A 19356-nucleotide genomic window follows, 5' to 3' on the forward strand; every position below is an offset into this window, starting at 1 on the left:
TTACAAATCTTACAAAAGGCACTTTATGTTAAACCCGCTAATCATGCTTTCGGGATTCTCTGCGATTGCCATATTTCCAGGGGGGGAGGCAGACTGGGGGTAGACGATTGTTTATCATCAGGGTGTCATTCGACCCCCCCCCCTTCCCTCCCGGCCTGTCAGTACAAACACCTGTGTCTGCTGTATTTGCTCGTCTTCCTATTGTTGAATGAGCCATCATTGCATCCTGTGTGCAAGTGAATGCAGCAAGCAAACATGAATGATTGATATGCAATGTAACGATTTCGCCCGCTGGTTTTGACTGTTGCAGCTAGCTCGGGAATTGCATCAATATACATTCACGTAACATTTGAGATCTCTCCGCCTTATTTCGACACTTCTATTATAATCTCACATGTCGTAAAAAAAACCAACCAATCTTCAAGTGGTGTCGTTTTTCAAGTTGTTCTTTAATTTGCAGTCGATTGTTTAAAAAAATCCATACATTATGTACACATCGCAAATATGCATTGCTTTCTGAGTAACTTGGGTATATTTTTCATCACCAATTTCCATCATCACCAGAATATAATACTGAGAAACTACGTCGTAGATGGTTACTTGGTGGCGATTACAATTCTATTTCAAAAACATCGGTTAATAAATATTAATTCAATTTTTTTTTGTACAAGGAAACAGTCAGTAGTTATTTGCATTTCAAACACATTTCGTTATAATTCACAAGGTTTAAATCCAACTTAGTATTGCAGTTAACATTACTTAAAAACACATTACAAATTTTGAAGAAAAAATAACTACAGAAAGGTCACACCCAAATCAATTTCCACAAAAATACATATCTACATAATATCAAACACCATAACACTATAGGGATAGGGAAAAAGGAGTGGAGTTTGGGTTGCTCTCCGGGGGAGGGGGGTGCTTGGAAATTATGAATATAAGTTTCAAATAACTCTTTCGAGAAATCGGGAGAGTAATTTTCCCAAAAGTGTTGAAGAGCTAGAAATATTGAGGTAGCATAGCTTGCTGAAGGACATATTACTATTAACACTACCACCTGGTAATAGGAACTGTGCATGTACGTGTGTTCATTAATTCACCCTGTGATATGTCGTGGGCAGACTCAATAGTCGAAGGGAAACTGAATAATTTACATCAATAACACAAGGCCTTGGAGTAATTGATTGAGCAGATCAGACGAAAACCACCAAGGTCTTGCAGGTGGAAAGTCACCTGTTAATACAAAATGAAGCACAAAGGGTGACAATCGGTTGGGCAATCTTTAATGGTGCTGGGCAGAAAAATATAGCCTGGCTAGTTTGACATTCTCGGCAAAAATTGGCCGAGGACCAGTCACAACCAATAGAGACCCCATCTTGTTTTAGTTGGTAACCTATGTGTGATAACGGGGAAACTTTTCTGCTGAGTAAGTCTGTGATGAGGATAGCAGCTCTGCACATTTCAGATTCTAGTGAAACTAACTGCTAAAATGGCAGAGGATCAAGGCTTATTTAATAGCAGATACTTCAGTCTCAGGCTGTGTCCAGATCACTTGGCTGCACACGCGCCTATGGTAGCGGCTGCAGCCACTGGCCACAGACTTGTGTGTTATTTCCTTCCGTGGCCAAGAAATTCGGACGCGGCATTACCTAGCACATTCACGGCCAAGACTAGAGTGACTGTTTATTGTGCATGGAGATGTTTCCATTGCTGTGTGCCAGTTTGAAGCATTTTCTGCTGCCAATTTAGTGTTCTATTCGTCGTGCTTACTCCCTAAGCTCTACAGTTCTGTTAGTAGACAATTGAAATTGGGCTTAACGCAACTGTCAAGCAACATCACTCATGGCAAACTTCAATCTGAAAAGGAATCAAACAGTTAAAACTTTAATAGCAAACCGAATTAATTTTACAAAAAAATGTCTTGTCATCCCTTTTAACTTCAAAAGAAAAAGAGTTACATTAATTTTGATAAGCAAGTTTTGTTAAGCAATACGCATCGCCTCGGGCAGGATTGCAGAGCGCTTGGCAACGGTAGCATTGCTTGTAACCTTGACAACCGGCACAACGAAGGTTCCAAACAGGATGAGTTGACCCTTCCGGATTTGGCTGAAGGCTGCAGGAAGGCGGCATTCTGCCAACGGCGAGCTGGGAAATGGCAAGGTCGCCCATTATAAACCTGTATCACTATGGTCTCCATATATGAGAAGTAAATGATGCTTCGTCATCACTTGCGGTAGCTCCAGGATATTTTTACATGAAAATAAGCCCTACTGTCTATTTTATGATGAATGATGCGGTTGCAAGCCAAATGCTTGCCTACTGCAATGGTGGCAGATTATGGGAAAAACCGGATGGTCAGGTCACATGGTACTTTGATATCGTATGATCGGAACCTCTTAGTCTTAGTAACCGACATTCAATAACTCCAAAACAGAACCGAATAGTTTATTGGGATTAGCACTGGGTCTGAGATTCAGATCTACACATCATGCTGTGGGGCGCTGTGTCAAATGGTTACAGTGTTGGACTCGTGTGCCGTGGTACATGGGTTCGAACCCTGACGGGGAACACGGTGCTTTGTGCTCTTGGGCAAGGCACTTTACTACAATCGCCTCTCTCCATCCAGGTGTATAAATGGGTACCTGTGAAGGTAGAGAACAAATTGTGCTGATCTCGAGCTGCTGCAGAAAAAAGAATGGTCTCATTCCTGATGAACAGGGATAATAATTGTGATGCGCATTTGATCATATTCATATGGAATTGGCAAAATATAAATGTGTAAATTATTAAATTATTATTATTCATTCATGTGAGATCTGATCAATTTTCAATGCTAACTTTACACATTTACTACATCTACACAGACTTCCCTTTTGATAAAAATGTAAGGACTCTATCAGAGTGCAATAAATGAAGGACAATACAACTTGACAAGGAAGTCTACAAACTGACAACATGAGTAGACTCAATCTGCCCTAGGCAGATTTTGTGATTAAATATTGAAGAGAGGGTGGCTGGAGATTTGAAGAAATTTATATCAATAATATCGATTTCTAATCGATATCCTCCATGTTGGTGTAAGGAATTTCACCAGGGTGTCAGGGGATGCGAAGAAATTTATATCGATTTCTAATTGATATACTCCATGTTGGTGTAAGGAATTTCACCAGGGTGGCAGGGGATGTGAAGACATTTGTATCAATAATATCGATTTCTAATCGATATCCTCCATGTTGGTGTAAGGAATTTCTTCAAAGTTATCTCTCAAGTACTTGGAGCTAGTATCTACACTTGCTTCGCGGTCAGCTGGAAAAGCCTCCCCGCCCACTTAATTTGACCCCTCCCCCTCCTGCTCCTGCTTGACTGTATCCATTTTCTCTGCGATGATATAGATTGTTAATCAATATCTTCCATGTTGGTGTAAGGAAATTCATCATTTCAAGTAGTTGGAGGTGGTTATCTACAGCTAGGAAAGCCTCCCCTCCCACTTAATTTGACCCCTCCCCCTCCTCCTGCTTCTGTGCTTGCATTACTGCATCCACTTCATCTGCGATGATATAGATTTTTAATTGATATCCTCCATGTCGGTGTAAGGAAGTTATATCCTTATCTTTCACATACTTGGAGGTGGTGTCTACACTAGCTTCGCGCTCAGCTGGGAAAGCCCCCACTCTCACTATATTTGACCCCCCCCCCCCTGGCTTGCAAAACTGCATTCACTTCATCTGCGATGATATCAATTTTTAATCGATATCTTCCATGTTGGTGTAAGGATCTTATGCTTGCATTACTGCATCCACTTCATCTGCGATGATATAGATTTTTAATTGATATCCTCCATGTCGGTGTAAGGAAGTTATATCCTTATCTTTCACATACTTGGAGGTGGTGTCTACACTAGCTTCGCGCTCAGCTGGGAAAGCCCCCACTCTCACTATATTTGACCCCCCCCCCCCCCCCGGGCTTGCAAAACTGCATTCACTTCATCTGCGATGATATCAATTTTTAATCGATGTCTTCCATGTTGGTGTAAGGATTTTTATCTTTTTAAATACTAGGAGATGGTGTCTACACTAGCTTCGAGCTCAGCTGGGAAAGCCTCCCCTCCCATTAAATTTGACCCCGCCCCCTCCTGCGCTTACATGACTGCATTTACTTTCCCTGAGATGATATCGATTTTTAATCGATATCTTCCATGTCGGTGTAAGGAAGTTCATCCTTATCTTTTAAATACTAGGGGATGGTGTCTACACTAGCTTCGCGCTCAGCTGGGAAAGCCTCCCCTCCCATTAAATTTGACCCCGCCCCCTCCTGCGCTTGCATGACTGCATTCACTTTCCCTGAGATGATATCGATTTTTAATCGATATCCTCCATGTCGGTGTAAGGAAGTTCATCCTTATCTTTCACATTCTTGGGGGTGGTATCTGCACTAGCTTCGCGCTCAGCTGGGAAAGCCTTCCCTCCCACTAAATTTGACCCCGCCCCATCCTGCGCTTGCATATCTGCATCCGCTTCTTCCGCGTCTTTCATATTCGCGCCCTCCCCCTCCAGGGCAACCTTCTTCAGCGAGGGAGCGCTCTGAGCAGACTCGCAGTCCATGGGTGCATCGGCAGTCAGTGGGCGGGGCATATCGTCATTCAGGGGGAGGGGCATGTAGGGGATGTACGGCTGACGGAGGCGGTAGAACAGGAGGTACGCTGACTGGGTGCAGACGTTCTTCTCGGAGATCTGCGACACGTGGCTGTCATCAAACAGACGCCAATCTGCAAACAATCAGGAAAAATTAATTAATTAAATCAGTATTAAGATTTTATTCAAGTATTTTAAAAATCTTTCCAGTACAGAGAGATACTAATCTCACTTGCTGGGCACAGAGAACTTGATACATTGACGTTCATTGCATATTGTTTCAATTACATCAAATTAAGGCAATTACTTCTGCAGTCAAAAGAGTTAAAGGAATGGAGATTTGTATCAAGAGTGTGAAATAAATGACTGGCTAAAACTTGACTTGCACTTTGTAATTTGAAAGTCAGTATACAAAGACTCAGAATATCTTCAACCAAAGCAAAACAAGTTATCCGTGGATCGGACGTGTTGCCTTTTTCGCGGTCGATCCCTATATGCTTTGTGTTATTAAAAGAAGTCGAATTTTGTGCATTTTTAAACAATGACCTCAATTGACCTCCAGATGGCCTTTGACCTCCAATTTCGGACCAGACAGAGATATAGTCATACTGAAGTTCCGACTGATATTGGGGGACACTTAAAGTGTCCCCCCAAAACTTTGTTAAGGTGAAACAAAAATGAACAAACAAAAATGACAGAATCATAAACTACTATTAAACTATAAAAACATGAAAATGAATATAAACTATTACAAACTGCTTACTGACTGGATTGACCTGAAATATTCAACTCAAATTGATCAGACGGCCTACTGTTTGGGTACAAGCAGGACCATGGGCTTCGCAAGGGGGGGGGGGGGCAAGAGGGCGCTTTTGAGAAAGGTCCTGCTAATACCGTATCGTTAAGCCATCTATTTTGTTGATTATAAGCCATCCCTCTCTGGCTGGCAATTTCAACAAGGTCAGCCCAGCACTCAAAATAAATCAAGTGACTGTTTCTAACAGTTGAGTGTTCCCTGCCTTCAAAGAGCAGGATTGACTGGCTGTGATTGTTATGAAACCTGATATAGCTAGGCTTTGACTGTAGGAGATTGATAAGCCAGCTGTGCCTACCAGTCACCTGCTTATGTCAGTTGATGGAATGGGACTGTCACATAAGTGCCTATAAGAAACATGATCTGACTGTAGGTGACTAGCCTGTGTACCAAAAGGAGGGTTTTAAACTATTAACCCTCCTATGGAAACATGCATTGTCAGCCTGGTTTCTTACTTGCGTCAAAATTGGTCAAGACCCCCATTGGTTTGTACACAGTATGCCAGGAGGTGAGATACAAACATTTTGACCATTGGCGGCCTCTTAAGTAGTAGGAGGGTTAAAGAAAATATATACTATATGTGTAGACATGTACAACACTGGTCAGTATTTTATTTTACAAAAAGATAAATTTCACTTTCTATTTTGTTTTGCAATCTATCTTCATTGGAGAAATTTATCAAAGGCCACCAATATTAGTAAAACAACAAACATCACTAAAGTTGAATATTGCCAAAGGTAACATGGCCCAAAAAAAACCCTGAGGGAAAACACACAAGGTTACTGGTGCTACGTGTCGGTTCACTGTGATAAGGGTAAAAAAACTGAAAATAAACCAAACACAACAAACACGGTCGTTAATCACTATCAGGATGTCCTGCCAGCTGTGGAAGGAAACTGCAAGGAAACCAAACGATGGTCAAAGTATTGTTTGGTTGGTTGGTGCGTGAGGGACCTGTAACCAGGGAAAGTGTCCACAAACCGCGGGCGCATCGTGGGCCATCGACCTTGTCAGCAGTAAACAGGGTTTTGTAATTGCAGGGCAGCTAGTGTTGCATCGAACCCACGACCTCCGGCTTACAAAGAACGATTGCAGCGGTCAATTAAAAACCCTAACTGCCCAGGCGTTAATGCTTGGATGTAACCTCAATCCTGCAAAATCCTCCAACCGCCTCCATTCAAAAATTGCATATAGCCTCAATCCTGGAAAAAATTCTCCCTTATTTGATGAATGTGGTCCTTGGAGGGGCGACCACTGCTTCAATCCTGCAAATTTCTCCAGCAATGCACTCTCAATATGTTGAGGCAGAGCCAGTGACATCCTGGAGCAGTGCGGAGGATTTCAAGTATAATGTAAGCATAAATTTATGCACGGCTGAGCATAAACAACACAAGGTCCGGCCCAACACCTTGACACAGTGCATCCTCCAAAATCAGCAAGACACTTTTGCCATGTAGCCTCAATCCTGCAAAATCCTCCATTTTGCAAAGAGGAGTTTGATTTGTCAATTCGAATGCAGTGTTTTGTAATACAACAACAACCGGGCGCATATCGCATACCATGATACAGAGTGCATGACACAGGTTTTTTTTTATCCATGTCTATGACGTGCAACGGGTGAATGACCGAAGACCCGATATAGAAAGCGCCCGCTGATTGGTCAAAATCTAAGGGCAAGATGCGGTTGTCTTGCATAACTAATCAACGAATCTGTTCAAAAATGATAGACTACCGAAATGGCAGCATCGAGCTGTGTACTCCCCAGGGAGCTGAGATGGTATTCGGAATGTTTCATCGGCCCAATGAGCAGGGTAAGAACAATGTAGCATCTTGAGCACCAATACTGGTGGATATTATAAATGCACATTATTATTAAAGCTCAAAAAATTGAGGGCGCTAGTTTATTATGTCTGTGCAGTTTCTGTGACAAATTCCCGATCCCTCCGTGAGGAAATATCTGTGCTTACCGTATTCGTTCTTCTTCCAGCTTTCCCGGCTAGGCAGTCTTGCCAAGGCGGTGTAATGCCCCCCTAGAATACCCCCGTGATGGTTGATGACGCCATACAGGTCATAGATGGGTGGTACCGGGCCCTTCAATCCGTGACAGTAAGGGGTTAAGTCTAGTCCCCTAAACAGATTTAAAAACATTATAACATTATTTTGAAGTAACTTTCGTAAGACAGCCCAGGATCTGGATTTAGGTGAAAGTACCAGTGGGTCAGGGGTGAGGATTGTTGGGATGAAATATATCCTCTTTTGGCTGATTCATAAGAACAATGTGAAATCCAGATATCCTTATCCTTCTTTCATTTGTCATCTTCATAGGAAAAAAAGCAAGATTTTGAGGAAGTATGTTGGAATTCTTAGTAGCAACTCTACTAGGTAAGGATAAAGCTTCAACATAAACAAAACTTATTGTTCCTGGCCCCCAATTGCATTTATTTTTGGCAGTGAAATTCTGTCAAACATTTTGAAGTCAACCACTTGTACTTGACCAAAAAAATAAATGATTTAAAGAAATGGCAATTTTCTTTAACATTATTTTCTGGTACTATAGGTCTCTCAAATGACGTCATTTCCTACAGACCAGCCACGTGCATCGGCATTTTGAACGTCAATTGCATAGCGTGCATTAGCTGCATATTTCAAACACATTTCGAGCAACAAGTGCGCATGTTTGGAATATTTTCAACACTGCACAATGCTTGCTTGATTGTGTAAAATACGCAGTTCTCGTACAGAGATGGCCGTCTTAAGATTTATTCACATTTTCTGCACTTTTGGTTTTTTTTAGCACCAGCTCTTATGAATACAAAATTGTAACCTCATGCTACTTAAGTTGCTCAACAAAATGTTCTGGTCTAACGGTATGTAGATCTAATACTTTTTCATTTTGTTGTTCCAAGCAACAAAAATGCCCAAACTCTTAAGTAAGGTGCATAACATTTAATCTGTTGAAATTTCAGCTCAATGGATACTGTACATTTTCAACTGGATTCCGTTGCTAATACACGGTAAAATCACCTTCAATTATTTTGTTCTTCCATTAGATATAATTTCAGGTGGACTTAATTCACACTTTGAGTAAGTTTTTTATCACTTAATTGCTAGGTTCCTTTCTGTATTATTATCAATGTTTGTACAGGGTGTCTTGAAAAAAATGGTGCATGTAAAGCCCTCCATGTTTGCTTATTTACAACCAAAATTTTCTGCGAATGTTTACACCATCTTCAAGGTAATAGATTTAGCTTGAGAATACCGTTTGTTTAATTGAGATTGCTTTTGTAAATCCAAAGATATGTTTGAATAACTGCAAAGCCAAGAAAACCATTTTGTGCCACTTTCTGTGAAGCAGTTAAAATCAGTATAGCCCTAGTTTAAAACCAAATCACTTTACTGTTCGTGATTTTAACATTTTTAAGCAGAGTGTGAAATATTCATTTATATTCAATTAAACTCTTTCATTGAAGTTTTAAAGAAGTGAACCTGTCTGTACTATTAAATTGTTTCAACATAAGAACAAAACCCTATATTGTCGTGTGAATGGAATGTTTGTCTTACACCCACAGGGACAATCTTATCAAAAGAGCCATACTGGCATTGTCTGATCTTTGAAGCACTCGCTTCCTAAAAGTGGCACAGAATGTTTTTTTGTTTTGGCTCTGCGGTTATTCAAACATATCTCTGGATTTACAAAAGCAATCTTAATTAAACAAAGAGTATTCTCAAGCTAAATCGGTAACCTTGAAGATCGTGTAAACATTTGCAGTAAATTCCGGTTGTAAATTGGCGAAAATGGCGGGGTTTACATGCACCATTATTTTTAGGACACCCTGTACATACCTTTAATAACAGTTTTTCAATGTATGAAGCCCTCTTTTAGTCGATTATTATCAATTCTGAGGTTTCAGGTTTTACCTGATGGGGTAGCGGACCAGCTTGTCGATCTTATCTCTCCAGATCATGTTCTTGAAGGAGAAGCGTTTGAGCTGGATGATGAGGGAGGAGGGAAGCCTCCAGAGAGACATCTGCTTGGTGGCTTCCCGGTGCTCCTTGCACTGAGGGCAATACCTGTGATAAGAGGAGTTGAAGAAATGTTGAAAGAAAGCTGTAGATGTAGAAAGAGGCAGAGGGGTTTGGGAGATGCATAGGCATTTACTATGTCTCGTCTTATGTCAGTCTCTCAGGGATCAGTAAATATATAATCTGGGAACAGTCTCAGGATTGGGACAGATATTGGGGTACAGAATACTTGACTGAACTAGAATGGCAAAGCCGCCATGGCTTGCTGTCGAAGGCGGGAAAGGAGGCTGAAGGTAGAAATGGAGATGGGTATGATGGAAAGGCATCAGGATTCATGATGATGTGCCAAGGTGAAAGGGTCAGGTTTTGTTTTATATCAACATAAAAAGTCAACAAATGTCCTTACACGTGTGTACATGTACCACATCACCACCATCACCACGCTTCCCCCCACCCCTACCTATCGCCGCCCCACCACCTACTCCAACTCCATCCCCTACCCCAACCCCATCCACTCCAACCCTCCCCTACCCATCCCCACCCCAAGCCTACTCCCACCCCACCCCATAAACCTAAAAGATCAAACCGGAAGCACGTGTACACACATGAATCGTGTAAACATTTGAATCATGTAAACACATGAATGCTCTCCCAAAATTACATACATAGTACATATTGGAAATTAATGCATGTACATGTACGTGTACATGTAATACTGGTATAAACACGTAACAATTAAAAACTTTAACATTTTCTTAAATTAAAATTCTTCAATAAATAAATTCATAAAATTTACAAGGCAATGAACCTCATTGGAAGTTGTATGGCTGATTAACTGCTAGAAGAAAAACTTCATCATTTAAATCTGGAATGAGGATGGTCATCTCCAGCAGATGGGAGTTCTGGGGTACTTGCGTTGTTGTCCTTTTATCCCTCTCCTTTAGAATTTCACTTCTGGGGTACCGTTTTTCTAAGGGTGAGTAGTGGGCTAGCATTGTTCCCTAAATTTCCCTTCGTACGAGTACCCCACAAGTTGCTGTGGTAAGTATGGACGGATGTCCGTCCGTATTCACGGATGGAAATTGGTATTACATAGGCTCAAATCTGTTTTGCAACTTGCCAAAAATGCCGGGTACCTGGTATTATGTGGGGGAAAAGGGGTGGGGGTTGAGAGGAGCTCACCATGCTTCATCTGGTGTCAGTCTCTCCGGTTCAGTGAAGAGGTTCAGGCAATGATCAATTGTTGTACTCTTCTCTTCTTCATATAATTCATACACTGAATCATCTTCCTCATATTCCTATGGGAAGCAAGAAATAATAATAATAATAATAATAATAATTTGGGAGGCTAATCATTCTTACTCGCAGCTGGTATGCTGAATTGCGAAGGACGCGGCTACAACGTGGTCGGGCCGCTGGCATGTAAAGGCGCCTATAGCTGCTGGCCACATCGACCCATATGTGACCACGGAGCACAGCCTGAGATCGAAAGTGTTTGATTTTTCCGGAGGGAGGAAAACCGGAGGGCCCGGAGAAAAACCCTTGTGGCACAGGAGAGGACCAACGCACAACTCTACTCACATGCAATCCGCGGCCAGGATTCGAACCGTGGTCACCTTGGTGAGAGGCGAGCGCTTTACGCACAAGCCACCCATGCCACCCAAAGAAAAAACCAAAAGGCAATGTTGAGCAAGGTTCTAGCCAGAGGGTGTCTGGTCATCTTCTGGATACTCTCTTGGCTATTTTGGACACCCAATTTTGCAAGACAAATTTCCGTAAAAGCGTCTGCCATCAAAGCGCCATCTAGGTACCAGTGTTGTAATTGAGACCAGATAGCCCAAGACTGAGACCAAGACCGAGATCTGGAGTTCCGAGACCAAGACTGAGGCCAAGACCTTCAAGAGAGACCGAGACCGAGATGGTCTGAGACCAAGATTGAGACCGTGGAGTGTACAGAGAATAAATGTAAAAAATAATAACAAATTAATAAATAAAAGTTCATTGCATGTAGACATTTAGTTGAAACTGTAACCTTTTTTACTGACGTTAGAATATAGCAAGGCGCAAATCACAGAAAAGAACAAATATGGGCCTGTCACACCGCAGTGATAACTACATCGAAAACAAGACAACAAATCTAAATAATGTTGGTCATGATAACCAACAATACTGAACGAAAACAACAGAGGCAATGAAATCAATATTATGAGTGATAAATACTGCATATTGCTGGTCTCGACTTGAGACCAGCAAAAATATCGAGACCACAGGGTACCGAGACCATGACCACAGGGTAGCGAGGTCAAAACCGAGACCAGCATTAAGTGGTCTCGAGACCGGTCTCAAGACCTACATCACTGCTAGGTACTGTGCCAGCAACAAGTCCACAGTCAAGGTCACTTCACTAAGTATAAAGAAAATAAACCAATAAAAGTAATTCTGGCAATTTCAAGTTTAACATTGCTGGAGACCCATGCGAAAGGGTTACAAACTAGAGACTAAAATGACATGAGTGAGTTGTTACAAAAGTTTACCAGGGATTTGGACTCCACCAGGACGTGATTCTGCTGTTTAGGATCGTTCCTCCAGTCCATGGCTAGGAAGTTGTATTGCTTCAGATCGATTGGATTATCACCTGTGATTGGAATTAAAAATATAACAAAGCCCGATTTTAACTTTTTGATTTATTATGTTTTCTTTGTTTAACATTGTACCATGATTTATGTTTTATGTTTAAGCATTCCTCGCCTCATTGTCTAAGCAAAAACAACTATGATCATGGAGTTAGTTTTCCATGGGCCCAGATATGACCCTTTCCCAGGCTGAATGATAATTTGTTATTTTTGTATTTTTCCGGTGATGAAATCAAATACCCCTCAAAATTCAAACAAGGCACCGTACTTCACAAGTCTGAGGAACTCTGTTAAGAAAAAAAAAAAAAAGGCTTGTTTCATTTTGAGACTTATTGCATTGGATGGGGAGGGGGGGCCTTGATGTTCTGGGGAAAACCCAAAGAGTCAGGTACGGATTGGAAGCGAGTTGTAACAAGTCACTGAATTTTATGACTTGGGTCGAGTTGAGTCATTTCAAGGAATTGACTCGAATCGAGTCATTAGGTGGAGAAGGTCGGGTCGAGTCGAGTTGAGTTACAGTGTGTGGTCGAGTCGAGTCAAGTAAAATTTACGCTGGAGTCAATTCAAGTCAATGACGTTTCAATACCATCTAATAAATTTCAGAAAAGAAGAAGGAACTCACGGCACCAGTTTATTATGAAGATCCAAAGACTTAAAATATGCTGCATGGTACCCAATAGACAGTTTCTGCTCACGTTTCTACCAAAGAGCTATGTAACACTTATAACAAGAAATGAAACTTCGGTTTTATCTCTGGTTTGGCTTCGGATCTGGAATAATCTTGCTGTATTGATGCGCCGATGCAGTAGTATTATCGTGCAGACCTTTGTAAGCAATCTCAGCAGCAGCTTGAGAGATTTGAATGTAGGCATGTTTGGCGGTGGGTTTCTTTAACGGGTACCCCTGTTTTTGCAATCGGATACCTGGTTCCTGTACTACCCGTAAATACACACCCCTAGTTTTACGTACCCTTGTCGCTGATACGTTCCCCTTGGGGTTTGATCAGTCCATACCCTGACATGTTGACTGGTTTGATGAAGAATGGCGGCATGGTCCTCTCTGGTAGCTGGGGCTGACCGTGAATGGTAGCTGAAAAAAAAAAATAAAAAAATAAATATCGAAATTATCTCGGAAGCTGCAGGCCAACGCATTTGTGTTCGTGCACGTGTGATGTGATTGTGCCATGTAATTTCTGGAAGGAGTAGTGTTTTCAGTACAAACATCAGGTTTTTGACCCTAGTGACCCAATTTTTTCCAGGACTGCATAAATTGGTAGGCGGTCAGTGGAGACCCATTAAAGTGAACTACAGAGGGCCCGGGCCTGAGGGAGGAGTTGATATATACCCGGGCCTGAGGGACGAGGTGATTGATAGCCATGCAAGGCTGTTGTTGATGTTTGTTACTAACCAACCAACCCACTAACGGAGAGACACAATGACTTGTTGAGCTGCTGTCTGCAGCTAAAACATAATAAAAATATTGGGCTGACATTCGTACAACAGAACAATCTACACATAAGCTTTATGTTTTTCAAGGCCATTATTTACTCTTCAGAGTTGGACAACTTTCGAGGTATAGGTAACAACTTGCTTTGATAATGGTTAAGCAGAACAATGAGTTTGGAGACTTTGCTGATTGATATTCAGTCTATACTTTATTCTTTGGAGTCAGGTTCCCAGCACACTTCATCGGAATAGTTTGTCACTTGACTTGAGCTGGAATGATTTGAAATGAGGACTTGTGATTGTCATTGCGATTGACTTGTGACATGTGTGATGAATTGTGACGACTTATGGAAGCTTGTGGTTGACTTGTGAGGACATGTATTGTCTTGTGGTTGACTTGTGAGGACTTGAGATTGTCTTGTGAGGACTTATGACTGACTTTTGAAGATTTGTGAAGACTTGTGGTTGACTTGTGTGGACTTGAGATTGTCTTGTGCGGACTTGTGAAGACTTATGCTTGAATTGTGAGGACTTGAGATTGTCTTGTTGACTTGTGAGGACTTGTGAAGACTTGTGGTTGAATTGTGAGGACTTGTGATTGTCTTGCGGTTGACTTGTGAAGACTTGTGGTTGAATTGTGTGGACTTGAGATTGTTTTGTGGTTGACTTGTGTGCGAACTTGTGAAGACTTATGTTTGAATTGTGAGGACTTCAGACTGTTTTGTGGTTGACTTGTGAGGACTTGTGAAGACTTGTGGTTGATTTGAGAGGACGTGTGATTGTCTTGTGGTTGACTTGTGCGCATTCAAGATTGTCTTGTGTTGTCTTCTGAGGACCTGAGTACTCTGACATGGAACCAATTTGCTCAGATTCTCAAATTATCCACATCAATCATAACTTTTACGACCATTATTATTGCATTCTTATACTTAAATAATTGCAACCTTTACCCACTCTCCTTTGCTCCTGAAAAGTAAACAGTGCAAACCAGCACCCGATTTCATCAAACTCTTCGTAACTTATGATGCATCATAGCGGTGCAATCTCAGCTCGAAATTTGTTAAAACGTAAAACAAAATGGCGGCCGTGCGATGCAATTTTGAAGGAAAACAGGCTCGCAGTGGACTGTATAGCTACTTTGAAATTTCAACTGCAATATTCCAATCTAATTCATAATTGTTCAATGAATTTTCTATTTGCAACTTTACACACATTGCCTCGGTATTATAATCTCGTTTATGTAATGTTTATGGCATAAAACTGGCTTAGAAAATGACTTTTCTTATTTTGCGATGACCATTAGACACGTCGTAACTTACGACACGTTCAACACATCGCAATTTTCGTGAAATGGATGATACGACGCGTCGCGAGTTGCGACGTGTTACGCGTTGTAACTAGAGTTGCAACGCGTTGCAGCGCTTCGTGAAATCGGGTGCAGGAGATAAACATTTGTCTAAAAAAAATTTGTGCTTTTTACCTGTTGTGACACCATCGCTTGGTTTATGCTTCATGTTTTCCTCACTGGTCGTCTCAGTTTGCTCGGTCGAAGAACCACTTCTGCATTCTTCTCGCATGGAATCCTCTAGTGTCACCCTGCCCTCTCCGCCCGAATCCACCCTGTCTTCGGAATGGACCAGTCCGGCTGCATCACCCTGGCCCCTGACAATAGGGCTTGACTGGGATGTTTCAATTGTGTCTGTGGGTGCCGTGGAGCCGGGAGGGGTGGATGGAGTGGGCGGCTTGCAAGTTGCCGTCACCGGTGGCTGAAATATATTTGTGGAGTACCTGAAATTGGAAATATAAGGAAAAACTCCAAACTCAAGAATCAGTTTTTCAAAGTTAACAAGAAAAGTAGTGTTAAAAAACACAAATGCCCTGCAATCATGACTGTTCCCATGACATGACACCACTATTTTAACATCAGTCAAGAAATAACGGATGATTTTAGAGGATTGAAGGTGAATCCAATTTTTACATGGTGGCAATTGGAGGATTTTGCAGGATTGAGGATGGTTCCTAGGGCCTAGGCGGTTAGGATTAACATTTGTTGAAAAGGTGTGAACATAAAAGCGTAACGAAAACCGCAGCACCCCTGAGGTTCTACAAAGACTGCCCTCACAGTTCCTGTAGAAGAATCTTTTCGGAACTGTGAAGTTTCATTTTTCACTTACAATCCACAGCATTTACCTACTACACTGCCCTGTAAACATAGCCATAAAACAGGGTGAGTCAGATTGACCTGGACCAAAATTAAAGAAAATATTTTAAAAATGTAGCAATTACCAAAACAAGTGCAAATGAGATATGTTATAGGTTGGTATTTTGGACATATTTGGTGAAAGTTTCATGTATATCCATTGTACCATTTTGAAGAAAAGCGCTAGCAAAGAACACACGCTAAAAAACCACTCTGACCACGGTTCCATGGCTCAACAAATCGATAGAAATCGCGTACTGATGTGAAGCAGTGTAATGATAGATAAAAACCTAGTCATGGTGACTGACTCACTTGAAGTTATTGACACATTTAAAAAAAGGCACAACCAATTCTGTGTGCAGACTGAAAAATAAGCCACTTCAATGAAAATGGCATAACTCCTCACCACAGCCACTAATCTGAAAAATTAAAAAATTCCTGTGGAAGACAAGGTAATAACCATTCATATGAAACACTCAGCTTTTTCTCAATATACTCTAATTTCCTCAAAAAATGGTGAACTTGGGTTCAGATCATTCTGATTCACCTTGTACCTATCACATAATAAAAATAGGTTGCAAGGGATGATAATAATAAAATAAAAATAGTAATTTGGGAGGCTAATCATCCTTACTCGCAGCTGGTATGCTGAATTGCAAAGGACGCGGCTACAACGTGGTCGGGCCGCTGGCACGTAAAGGCGCCGATGGCTGCCGGCCACATCGACCCATATATGACCACGGAGCACAGCCTGAGATCGAAAGTGTTTGATTTTTCCGGAGGGAGGAAAACCGGAGGGCCCGGAGAAAAACCCTCGTGGCACAAGAGAGAACCAACGCACAACTCTACTCACATGTGATCCGCGGCCAGGATTCAAATCGTGGTCACCTTGGTGAGAGGCGAGCGCTTTACACACAAGTCACCCATGCCACCCAAAAGAGATGAGGGTTAATTTTACCTTGCGAATGCCTCCATGGCTTGACACAGCCTGGCGTAGGTACAGTGGGAAGCGGGCAGACTGATGACAAAGGGACAGCCGACGGGCTCCAAGTCTCGTCGGCAGGACATCTTGTGGGTCGGCCAGTGCTTCTTCTGGCAGTTACTATATGGAAACCAATTGAAGAAAAATATAATGAGCTCAAAGATCTCCAACTATTGTGTGTGGGCTTGTAAGGGCTAAAGTTTCGGACTTGTTCGATTTCTTGTTTAACAGTACTATGGTCAATGACTTGCAGCAAATTTGTGAGAAAATACCTCTAATTTTTTTTTATGATAATGAACTCATGTGAACTGGGCCCAATTTCATAGTGCTGCTTAACAGCCGACTTTGTGCTTACCAAGCCTCCATCTATTTCATAGGGACCATTAAGCAGTAAGCACAGCAAAAGCACACTTAACCCCGGAAGAAACCTTTGCTTAAATCAGTGACGTAACAATAGAATCTCCATGCGCGCGCAACCGTTAGCATGAAATAGTGCTTAAGCAGCAGCATGATTTTCTACTATAGTAAGCACAACTTTTCTGCTTACTGTTAAGCAGTGCTATGAAATTGGGCCCTGATTAAACTTCACGCAGCTGACTGACTGATCGACTGACTGTCACTTGTGAATTGGACTGGTTACCTATCTCAATGACCGACTGTCATTTGTGTCTTACATTGGTCTATTTTGAAGGCTTAAATATCTAGAGAACGACAGGCCCGATTTGGTTGAAAATTGGTGTGTACCTAGACCGGGATGTGTTGCGTCACGATGACGTCATCACATGAAATGTGACATCATTTTAAATGTGCAGTCTATAAGATGACCAAAAATACAACAACAAATTGCCGAAACAGCCATGTGTTTGTCCACAAACATCTAGTCAATTTCCATCATGTTACCACTGCAGTTTTAAATTCTATAAACTTTTTAGACATTCTGAATCAATTGTGCAAGAATTTTGTGCGCTCTGGGACCGCCTTTGCTAGGCTTGCATTTTCAGACAATACCTTTCTCCAGGTACATTTATATAATATTGGATGGCTTTGAGGTGGATACAAGAATATATTGCACGAGCTATAACAATATTGCACGAGTCGAAGACGAGTGCAATATTGTCATAGCGAGTGCAATATATTCTTGTATCCACCGAAAAAAGCCATCCAATATTATTATTATTATTTATATCAGGCTGACTTGATCCGCAGAAGCACAAGTTTACATCAAACGTTTTGAAGCTGCCACTGTAATCGTTAACAACAGTGCGCGTATGTCACAAAGTGTGATTTATATTTTTAAATAATGTTTCAATTTTTGTATTTATCATTGTGTTTAATAATGTAATTAATTATGGGATTTTCACTTATACATTTATTTTAGCACAAGTTAATTTAATTCTCCCCCATCCAGAATTGAGGCTACCCAGAGTGTACAGCAGAGCTAAATCTTTCTTATGCAAATGACAGTATGCAAATTAATGCCATGGTTGAGTACTTTTGTTAGGACTTGGATGCCATGTGCATTCCCCAGGGCACTGCTATTCTAGACTTCGCTGTGTGCAGTCCTGTGTGCAGTCCTGTGTGAGTACATGTACATGTACATGTATATACAGTGGTACTGTGTGTACCAGGGCGTGGCCCATGATTTAAAAAGCCAGTTTATCCTGCAAACTGTAAGTTTTATTTCATCCTGCTTTATACAATATAATTCAGTAATAGAAGTGCATAGTACAGAAATTATGAATATTTTGGGAGAATAGTGATAGTCCAGAAATGGTGCATTTTGAAGTTAATCTTTAGAGATTGATGTATAGAATTGCCTTTTGTAATCAAGTTTATTTTCATTAAAATTTATATAGTTGATGAAGTAAGATAAATTGTAAGAATTTTTGAAGATTTTGAATGCCATTTTCATTCCAGAAATTTAGCTTGAGCATGGAGCGAATGTAAATTTGATCATAAGTCGGTAGGCACTCTAATTTTCACTGTGAATTATGTTTAACCTTTTTTTAAAGGGCTTTTCCCTGTGGGAATAGTGAATTCCTAGGTTCTTGGTGAACCAGATAGCTTGTTCTGTGTGAACAACAGTAAGTCAACTCCCAAGACTAGCTCACGGTCTACCGAGAGAGTCAGGAGGAAGATTCGGAACCGAGTCCTGTGTGGACCAGGCATCGAGCCAGATTCCAAGGCCCGGAGAGGTCACCCAAGTTCCCCAAGCCCGGAGTTCATCCGCCTTAGTGGGATCGTCAAAGCGCCGGAGGGATGTTGTGTGTGTGACTGGTGCTCCAAATCGACCACCCGTGTCACAAGTGTGAGCTTTGAACACAGCAAGTCCTTCAAAAGGTTTTGAACAGTGACTGTTTAGGGGGGTGATTGCATTTGTTTTGGGGTATTGGAAACGGCCGTATAACACATAATACAGGATCCTTATAATGCCATGATATAGTTGAGTATCCGTCACTCAAAGTATAAGTAATTCATATAGTGGCATAATTCAATTGAAATAATTTGTACATAGTAAATTTCCGTTTGTTTAATATATTTATTTGTCGTAATTAAATAGTATTTTGTCTTGATCATACACATTTTGCCGTCCGGAGTTTGATTTTCTGTCCTGCTGATTTGTCAAAT

At 41.3% G+C, this 19356-nt stretch overlaps 1 protein-coding gene and 1 long non-coding RNA gene across 2 annotated transcripts in view; one reads left to right on the forward strand and one right to left on the reverse strand.

Annotated features, from left to right (window-relative positions):
* Positions 1-430: 430 nt before the first annotated feature.
* The window catches only part of LOC119726765 (ubiquitin carboxyl-terminal hydrolase 19-like), a 45645-nt gene continuing 26719 nt past the window's right edge, over positions 431-19356 (reverse strand). The window contains exons 22-29 of the mRNA XM_038198608.1: positions 16705-16848; positions 15027-15334; positions 13071-13190; positions 12003-12103; positions 10651-10766; positions 9364-9516; positions 7413-7573; positions 431-4765 (exon numbers count right to left, since the gene is read on the reverse strand). Coding sequence (XP_038054536.1) covers positions 4359-4765; positions 7413-7573; positions 9364-9516; positions 10651-10766; positions 12003-12103; positions 13071-13190; positions 15027-15334; positions 16705-16848 — 1510 coding nt within the window. The 3' untranslated portion in view covers positions 431-4358. The remainder of the gene's footprint in view (positions 4766-7412; positions 7574-9363; positions 9517-10650; positions 10767-12002; positions 12104-13070; positions 13191-15026; positions 15335-16704; positions 16849-19356) is intronic.
* Positions 18045-19308, forward strand: LOC119726767. Its single transcript, XR_005270858.1, has 2 exons — positions 18045-18398; positions 18741-19308. It is a non-coding gene; the product is annotated as an uncharacterized LOC119726767 (long non-coding RNA).

This window comes from Patiria miniata, unplaced genomic scaffold (assembly GCF_015706575.1).
Source record: "Patiria miniata isolate m_02_andy unplaced genomic scaffold, ASM1570657v1 HiC_scaffold_2, whole genome shotgun sequence".
Taxonomy (NCBI): domain Eukaryota; kingdom Metazoa; phylum Echinodermata; class Asteroidea; order Valvatida; family Asterinidae; genus Patiria; species Patiria miniata.